Raw genomic sequence first — 9,990 nt, 5'->3', positions numbered from 1 at the left:
GTGTATAGTGTATGCGTGAATATGTACGTATGTACCTTATACACAAAAATAGAAATTAAACAATGGCATAAGCAGCAATACAAATAAAAAAAGCTAACATTTTGCAAAACAAACTGTCTTGGGCACTCTGCAGTGTATACTTCCCTACTCTGAGACCACTGGCTCTGGTAAAATAATAAGCTTCTAAGCCAGACTGCTAAAAAGGCAAGCACTAATACCATCAAGAGAACAGAAGTGTTGAATTCGATCATTTACTTTTCATTTCTGGGAGTCATTACATTTTGGTACTGAATTGAATTCCAGGGCTGAAAATTCACTGTTTGTTGTGTAACTAATCAGGAGACAAAATCCCTAAGATAAACTAGTATTTTCTCACAATATGCCTTTCCCACTGTAAGCAAAAACTGTGTTTCAAAGATTGATTTTGAAGCTCAAGTATGGCATATACTTTCCCAAAGAGTTATATTCCTCTAGGTCATATATAAGAATATCTGGTGTATACACAGTATTCAAGCATTTATTCATCTATCTTGCCAACAGTATTTATTTTCAAACTTCAAAACAAATTAACAACTAAACCAAACCCACACCGAAAGGAAATAGTTTTCAGATTGGTTTGGAATGTACAGCCATTGATTTCAGGTGCCAACAATATTTACTGAGTGCTACACTATACAATCAAAGGCCTTTTTGCAAACTATCCTTGGGTCATACTGAACTTGCTCCACCCCACACAAACCTTATTCACACCTTCATGCTTTTGCACATGCTGTTCCCCTCAGCCTAGTAAAATGCTTCAGAACATAGACACAGCTCACCCCAACATAAAACCTTCCCTAACTCGCCCAGAGGCTAATGGATCTTTTCGGCTCTAATTCTTCAGTACTTTGCCATTATTTCTTAGCAAAATCTCCTGCCATTATCTGTTTATATCTATATTCTGTACTATTCTGTGTTTTAAGAGCAAAAGCACAATTCTCATTTATCTTGGTATTTCTACTTGGTACACTGTAGGCCCTCAAATGCCTTTCTATAAATGCAACTTAACAATGTTCCTATAGAAAAATGCTCCTTCAGCATTTAAATTAAGATATGTGGCATACTTCAGTCCCTCATCATGAAGCCTCACCCCTTTCCATAAAGACCATTCAACAAATCCGTAACAGTCGTAATTATCCTCCTATCTATGCCCAGAAACATTTTCAATGAAAAGGATTAAACTGTAACTTTTTTTTTTTCTTGAGATGGAGTTTCACTCTTGGCACCCAGGCTGGAGTGCAATGGTGTGATCTCGGCTCACTGCAAACTCTGCCTCCAGGGTTCAAGCGATTCTCCTGCCTCAGCCTCCTGAGTAGCTGGGATTACAGGCACCTGCCACCATGCTAATTTTTGTATTTTTAGTAGAGACAGGGTTTCATCATGTTGGCCAGGCTGGTCTTAAACTCCTGGAATCAAGTGATTGGCCTGCCTCGGCCTCCCAAAGTGTTGGGATTATAGGTGTGAGCCACTGCACCTGGCCTTGTTTCCAACTTTAATGAAAATATTTCTACTTTAAATATGATGCTGATGCTATTTTATTTTTACTTGAAGTTGCTGTTGTTTGACTTGAGATGGTTTTTTTTGTTTTGTTTTGTTTTTAGCTCACTGTAATCTCCACCTCCTGGGTTTAATCAATATTCCTGCCTCAGCCTACTGAGTAGCTGGGATTACAGATGATGTGTGCCACCATGCCTGGGTAATTTTTGTATTTTTAGTAGAGACAGGGTTTTGCTGTGTTGGCCAGGCTAGTTTCAAACTCCTCACCTCAAGTGATCTCCCCACCTCGGCCTCCCAAAGTGCTGGGATTACATTTCCCTCTTAAAGTTGTGTTACAGACTGTGTGTTTGTTTGTGTTCCTCGCAACTATACACGTCAAGGCCTCCACCCCTCATCGTGATGGTATTAGGAAGTGGGGTCTTTGGGAGGTGAATAGGATTAGATGAGGTAATGAAGGCCTGGGCAATGCCGCCAAACCCCCTCTCTACAAAAGAAAAAAAAAATACAAAAATTAGCTGGGTGTGGTGGCATCCACCTGTAGTACCAGTTACTCAAGAGGCTGAGGTGGGAGGATTGCTTGAGCCCAGGAGGTCAAGGCTGCAGTGAGCTGTGATCACACCATACTGTTCTCTAGTATGGGAAACAGAGTAAGTCCCTGACAGAAAAGAAGAAAGAGAAAAAGGAAAAAAGGAGGAGAGTAGGGGAGGGGAGAATGTTTTGTTTTGAAACACCACAAAGCAAATTGCTGGTATCTAGACACCTCTAATAAAGTTATACATCTCGTGGTGTGCTGGCAAATGTGTAACTACCAGCTTGGAAAAGAAAAAAGCTATTTGCAGTGTTTTCCAATTTCTACAGTGTAAATACTCCCACCATGGTCAATTTCAATAATGGCCATGTTTAATAACCGGTTCACTAAATTCCCACCAAAACAACAATCAGCTCTCATAAACCAGTCCAAGCCAGCTCCAGCATCTATAGCTTAGATCTAGACAACCATGTGGAGACATATGTGCTGGTAAGAACTACTTTGCTAGGTACATTTAAGTGGAAAAAGGCAACAAAAATATCTATAATTGGGTACTGCCTGTATAAGTAATTTTTTAAAAGTACATACGTACTTATATTTGCATAGACTATCTTTTAAAGAATATTCAAGATACCAGAACAAGATTGTGCAACTGGACTGGATGAGAAACTTTTTATTGTAAACCCTCTAGTAAGTTGCTTGAATATTTTTTTAAATTACTAAATTACTTTTTAATAAAAATTATGATTTTGAAAAATTAAACCGCATTAAATGTTTATTTTTACAATATAATTATCCTTTTCTTGACTACATATCTTTCCTTTTTTGTGGGGTGCTTAAAATAATTCTCACTAGATTCAATAACCCCTAACCAAAACTGGGTCAGTAAACCAAATAAACTGAAATTTGAACAATATTTTTTTCATTTTGTTTTTTTCCAATACAAAACTGCTGTAGTTCAACTTCAAGTCATTTACCAAAACAATTACATAAGTAATCATTTCACCTACAACTACTTTTAGTTTTAAAAAAAAAAACAAATTAAGCCAAGTATGCAAAGCACACTCAGATATCCTAAAATAGTCCAGTATTCATGAATCTACACAGCAAGACCATTTTGCATCTCCTCGTCCTCACGGTTTCACATGGAAATTATCAGAATCTAATTAGTGACTCAGAGAAAGAAAGCAATAATAGAGTGCCGTGGTACAGTGTGCAAAATTTATAGGTCACTAAAAGTCACCCATAGCAACAAGCCTTCTTGTCTCAGGTCTGCAGTGTGTCACATGCCAGACTTCTCAGACTCACATGCCAGACTTCTCAGACTCAACAGGCAATTCTGCACATCCACAATCAAGGAGCTTGTTTTCCACCCTTCATGGAGACGGCCCTCTTGTCTAGTTTGAATTCCTCTCCATTTTTAGCATCAGACACACAATGAAATAAAATTCGCATTAAAGTTCTATCATGAGGTTGCCCAACAGGACACAGGAAGCCAGGACCTTCCAACCTGATGACTAGCGAGTGCAATGCAGACAGCTGGAACTGAAGCTTAATTACACACGTAGGAGCAGCACTGAAGATCAGGTTGCTGACTCACGAAGGAGGACATTTACTAGTTTTTTTTCACTGTGCAGTATCTACATGATGTATGTACACTCACATGTAAAAGCAGTTTTTTTCTTTACCATGACAAGCCACTCGACAACAGGAATGTAAAAATGGAGATCTAAGATGGGAATGGGAAGATTTGTTCTCTGTTCTTTTTTCCACACCCTTCTATATCGAAAGAATTCCCCATTTTCCCCATTATCAACACAAATCTGAAACCATTTGGTAAATATTAAGACGAGCATTAAGTCCAAAGGCACTAAGATGTAGGGAGAAAAAATAATGAACCGAATTAAGAAGCAAGCAAGTAACACCACAAATCCACACAGAACCCAAGGGTTATAAGAAACATAGGCATTATCCCTTAAGACATAGATGTTCATGATATTTGATAATGATGACTTTGCAAAATAGCAATAGATTTCTTCAAAATGTCTATGAACTCTTAAGAGTTTTTGAAGTCAAGGTCAAATGAGGCAGTAAAAGAGGAAATCTAAAGATTTTTTGGCTGGGCATGATGGCTCACACCTATAATCCCAGCACTTTGGGAGGCAGAGGCAGATGGATCACCTGAGGTCAGGAGTTCGAGACCAGCCTTGTCAACATGGGGAAACCCCATCTCTACTAAAAATACAAAAATTAGCCAGGCATAGTGGCATGTACCCATAAGTCTAGCTACTTGGGACTCAGGAGGCTGAGGCAGGAAAATCGCTTGAACCTGGGAGGTGGAGGTTGCAGTAAGCTGAGGTTGTACCACTGTACTCCAGCCTAGGCGACAGGGCAAGGGTCTGTCTCAAAAAAAAAAAGAAAGAAAAAGAAAGAAACACTAAAGATTTTTAAATAGTAACTTGCATTATTCAAAAAATAATTTTATATCAATGTACATTAACATGAAAATGCAGGAGACTTAAAGTAGTAACTTTCAAGATTGTGTAAAATGCAAACCACGTAAGCTAAAACTATAAATTAATGTGGCATTAAGTCAGAATGGCCAGAAGTAATAATAAATATGAAGTGATATGAAATCAACCCATTTCTTCTAACATATTCTTCATTCAATATTGCTGAAGAGCAAGACCATGCAATCAAGAAATCAAATGTTACAGAAAGAAATTATACATGCTGCGAGATGCATGGTCTTCAAAAGAGAAAAAAAGCAAATAACAGCATTTATCATTTTTAGAGTCTGGCACAAGAGATGCAAAACACAAAACAAAACAGCCATGACATTCAGCAAGTGTATATGACTGGATTTAAAGGCACTGTTTATTGCTCGATTCAGTTGTAAAGCTAATAAATAAATGGTTCAAGTTCCATTTGAAACCAGAGACACAGATGCATTTTTGGCTTTCAATCTCAAGCAGTCAAACCCAGCTAAATATTAATTATCACCACTGCAAGGGGAGTGCTGGAGCTCTATAAAGTCCACCTTAAGGTGAACATTAACCAAGGTGGTGTTTTACATGGATTAACTGGATTATTCTAAACTGCAGGCTATTATAAGAAATACTAGACAATGTTTAATTGTACACAGCACAAAAACACGAATACCAATAAACAGCTATCCTGGGTAAGAGCTAGCCTGACTACACTTACCGTTTTCCACATAGGGATGAAAGGGGAGGACCAGGGCAAGGATGACCCTGCCTCTAGTTGGCTCCAAGACACTTCTGATATCCTTTAACAAAGTCAGGGGCTGATCACAGCGGTCCAGCAAGTTCAGGCAGCTAATGACATCATACTGGAACCCCGTATTCTGCCATTCATTTATGCCAAGCACTCTAGAAAAATCAGAAATAACTGTATTAACATAACATCCCTCTAAAGACATCTTTAAAAATAAGTGAGATGCCAGCAAAGGCTTTAATTTGTCTTCTAAATTAAGTTCGAAATCTTCTGTTATAATTTATGTTTGCAATAATGACATGGCGAGGCAAGAGAAAAATAGCAACCATATTTCTTTTTGAGTCGGAATCTCACTCTATAGCCCAGGCTGGAGTATAGTGGCACAATCTTGGCTCACAGCAACCTCCATTTCCCAGGTTCAAGCGATTCTCCTGCCTCTGCCTCCTGAGTAGCTGGGATTACAGGCATGCGCCACCATGCCCAGCTAATTTTTGTATTTTTAGTAGAGACGGGGTTTCACCATGTTGGACAGGCTGGTCTCGAACTCCTGACCTCAAGTGATCTGCCTGCCTCTGCCTCCCAAAGTGCTGAGATTACAGGCGTAAGCCACCCCGCCTAGCCCATATTTCTTTAAATTCAGCATTTCACCTACTTCCAAATCTCAAAACATACGAAATTCCCTCTATAAGAACTAATCATGTTTAATAAGTATGAAGATGCAAGCTGATAAAAAGTTATGAAACTAAGACATCAAATTCTTGAATATCATTAATTAACAAGAGTCCTGCTTTTTACCATTCACTGGAACTTAATCAAAAAATGTATCATATAATTAATTTTTTCTTTTCTTTTTTTTTTTTTTTTTGAGACAGAATCTCACTCTGTCACCCAGGCTGGAGTACAGTGGCTTGATCTCAGCTCACTGCAACCTCCATCTCCTGGGTTCAAGGGATTCTCCTGCCTCAGCCTCCCCAGTAGCTGGGACTACAGGCACATGCCACCATGCCCAGCTAATTTTTTGTATTTTTAGTAGAGACGGGGTTTCACCATGTTAGCCAGGCTGGTCTCGAACTCCTGACCTTAAGCAATCCGCCCGCCTCAGCCTCCCAAAGTGGTGGGATTACAGCCACCGTGTCCAGCCTCATTATGGGATATTTAGTTGGAAAGTACAGGCTATTGAGACAGTAAGTACAAATCTAATTTAGTAGAAATGGGGTTTCACCATGTTGACCAGGATGATCTCCATCTCCTGACCTCATAATCTACTCACCTCGTCCTCCCAAAGTGCTGGGATTCTGTGAGCCACTGCACCCAGACTAAAGTTTTCTATTCCTAGGATCCCTTCTATTCTTAAATATGGCTGGGAGCCGGGCATGGTGGCTCACACCTATAATCCCAGCACTTTGGGAGGCTGAGGCGGGCAGATCACAAGGTCAGGAGATGGAGACCATCCTGGTCAACATGGTGAAGCCCCATTTCTATTAAAAATACAAAAATCAGCTGGGTATAGTGGGGCATGCCTGTAATCCCAGCTACTCGGGAGGGTGAGGCAGGAGACTTGCTTGAACCAGGGAGTCAGAGGTTACAGTCAACCGAGATTATGCCACTGCACTCTAGTGTGGCAACAGAGCAAGACTCCATCTCAAAAAAAAAAAAAAAATGGCTGGAGTGGTATAAAATGATTTCCATTGATAACTTATTCAATTTCTAATTGAAGAAAAACATGTCAATTATTACCATGCAAACCCACCAGAACCTTATCTGAGACAGACTGCTAAAGGTAAGGGGCTTTCTAATCACTCAGTTCAAACTCACACCTTCCTTACATCTCTTCCTATAACATCCCTAACAGCAATTTAAACACTGACAGTGATAAGGACTTAGATGGTTCAAGCTAGAAAGGTTGATCTCCCTAAGCTGTAACTCAACTTCTAAGGCGTAGCTGTGCCTGACCATACCAGAAACTATGCCTATTCCTTTTCTTCCATATAAAATCCCACTGAGTATCTGTTCACAGTAATATTCTCTCCTTCAGGCTAAAAATCTCCATGTTTTGCAAATGCTCAACCCAGTCCTGTTCCAAAAGCTACATTGATGCTCTGTCTCTAGGGTTAATCTGTAAAAGTAGAAACATGTGGATAGGAAAGTGAGTGATTACATAATTCTTTCTCCTTTCTCTCTAAGGCTAACCAGACTTCCAAAAATATCACAGAAGAGGAGGCCGACTCCAGCTCTACCTCCTCCATTCTATACTGAGCCAATATATGGAAATTTCCCAGTCAACAGAATCATATTAAAATAATATCCTTCTTCCTAGTCTTTCAAGCTCCAGATGATCTTAAAACCAAGATTTGACACTTCACACCCATTATCACTGACGATTATATATTAAAAGCAGAACAAAACAGAAAATAGACTGTCAAGGAGTGGAGAAATTGGAACCCTTTTATTACACTGCTGGTGGGAATGAAAAATGGTGCAGCAGCAATGGAAAAGTATCGTTAATTTCACAACGAATTAAACCCAGACTTAGTCATGTGATCCAGCAACTCTACTTCTGGGTCTATACTCAAAAGAAGTGGCAGTAGGGGCTCAAGTAGGAATTTGTACACCCATGTTCATAGCAGCATTATTCACAACAGCCAAATGGTAGAAACAACCCAAGTGTCCATTGACAGATAAATGAGTAAACAAAATGTGGTACATGCATACAACAAATTATGATTCGTCCTTAAAAAAAAAACGTTGGGCCGGGTGCTGTGGTTCACATGTGTAATCCCAGCACTTTGGATCACTTTAGGTCAAGAGTTCAAGACCAGCCTGGCCAAATAGTGAAACCCTGTCCCTACTGAAAATACAAAACAATTAGCCAAGCATGGTGGCATATGCTGTAATCCCAGCTACTTGGGAGGCTGAGGCAGGAGAATTGCTTGAACCTGGGAGGTAGAGGTTGCAGTGAACCAAGATCACGCCATTGCTCTCCAGCCTGGATGACAACAGAGCAAGACTCCAACTCAAAAAAAAAAAAAAAAAGAAAATTTTGGCCCATGGTACAACATGAGTAAACCTTGAAGACATTATGCTACATGAAATAAGCCAGTCACAAAAAGCTCATGTACATGATTCCTCTTACATGAGGTACCCAGTGTAGTCAAATTCAGAGAGACAAAGTAGAATGATGGTTATCAGGGGTTAGGAGGAGGAAAGAATGGGGAGTTATGTTTATTGGGTACAGAATTTCAGTTTCAGAAGATAAAGAAGTTCTGGAGATGAATAGTAGTGATGGTTGTACAACAATGTAAATGTACTTAATACCACTGAACTGTATACTTAAAAATAGTTAAAATAGTAAATTCTATGCTATGTATGTTTTACCACTACTTAAAAAATATTTTTTTGAGAATGCCAGATTCTGATTAGGGAACAAGTCCCTTCTTCTGATCTGCCCTTTCCAAGTTGTCTCTCACTAGTCCTTTTCTTCCCTATAGTGCCAACTTCTCTGCTCCAGAAAAATACTGCCACCAGAAGATTATTTCTCTAAATTTCCAGTTAATTATGTATGAAATGATTTTTTAAAAATCCTAATCATGGAAGATCATTTTCGATTCACAACCTTTAAATAGTATACTTTCAAGAAGAAATGCATCTAAAATCAAGAAATATATCCCATGTCTAAAAATTATACCTGTATTTCTTCTTCTGAAGCTGCCATATCATAGTTTCAGAAAGCTCAGTGGCATAGATTTCTTCAAAATGAGGGCTCATGATTTTTGTGACTTCTCCATCTCCAGCACCTAAATCAAGAAGTCTGTGGGTTTTCCAGTCTGGATTAATTTTAAGCAGTCTCTGAAACTGATCTGGTGAAAACACAAACATTGAGCCTCTTCCTAGCAACCTGAAAAAAAAAGGACAAAAATGGAAGTGTCTATGCAAATTAAGTACCCCTCACCATACACACACAAAGTGAATGTAGTGACTCAGCACCAACAACCATAATCACTTATTACATGGTTAAGATACTATCTTTCATATGATTTTTATGATTAGAAGATTTCATGATTAAAGCTAATAAAATAAGAAAACACCTCCAGATACCATTTGTCTTTGGAGTTGCAAATAATACCCCAAAAGGGATGGGAGAAGGAGGGAAATAAAAGGTGGAAAGGGGAAAAGATGACAGGGGAAGGAAGAAGAAATAAGAGATGAGTGTGAAGAACTTAAGTCAAATTAGTAAGGAAAGGTGGAAGGAGTAACAGAAAACGTGTTATCAGTTGAAAAAGATGACAAGCTAACAGAGTTAGACCACAGTAGCAGAGAAACCAAATAGGGAAAAAAAGGTATTTCAAATATGGAACTAAACCAAGGACGAGGAAAAAAAGAACTTTAGGATAATAGGTTTTTAAGAGACACTAGAGAAAACAGGGAAAAGAGTGGTCCTTGTGATATCAGTTAATATGCATTAAAGGAGATTCATACTTATATCAGTTTATATGGTTAACAACTGTCTGGGTTCTATTATTTCTAAAGGTTCTAGAAAACATTCAAAATCATAGTAATGCCTTTGAAAAAAGAGACTGAGGGGAGTTTAAATGGAGATCGAAGAGAACCCACAGAAAAGGTATAGGTCAAGCCAAGTCTCATGGAAGCATCGCCCTGGGAAATAAAACACACTCCCTATTTAGGACTTG

General features: G+C 38.9%; 1 protein-coding gene across 5 annotated transcripts in view; it reads right to left on the bottom strand.

Moving 5' to 3' along the window:
* METTL9 (methyltransferase 9, His-X-His N1(pi)-histidine) overlaps positions 1-9,990 on the bottom strand; it is a 47,091-nt gene that overhangs the window by 17,633 nt on the left and 19,468 nt on the right. For all 5 annotated transcript variants that reach the window (XM_012464714.3, XM_012464715.3, XM_021672300.2 and 2 more), the window contains exons 3-4: positions 8,988-9,197; positions 5,273-5,457 (exon numbers count right to left, since the gene is read on the bottom strand). In XM_012464714.3, the coding sequence (XP_012320137.1) occupies positions 5,273-5,457; positions 8,988-9,197 (395 nt within the window). The remainder of the gene's footprint in view (positions 1-5,272; positions 5,458-8,987; positions 9,198-9,990) is intronic.

This window comes from Aotus nancymaae, unplaced genomic scaffold (assembly GCF_030222135.1).
Source record: "Aotus nancymaae isolate 86718 unplaced genomic scaffold, 86718_ANA_hifiasm-v0.15.2.pri h1tg000049l, whole genome shotgun sequence".
Lineage (NCBI taxonomy): Eukaryota > Metazoa > Chordata > Mammalia > Primates > Aotidae > Aotus > Aotus nancymaae.
This window is presented reverse-complemented; position numbering and strand designations above follow the sequence as displayed.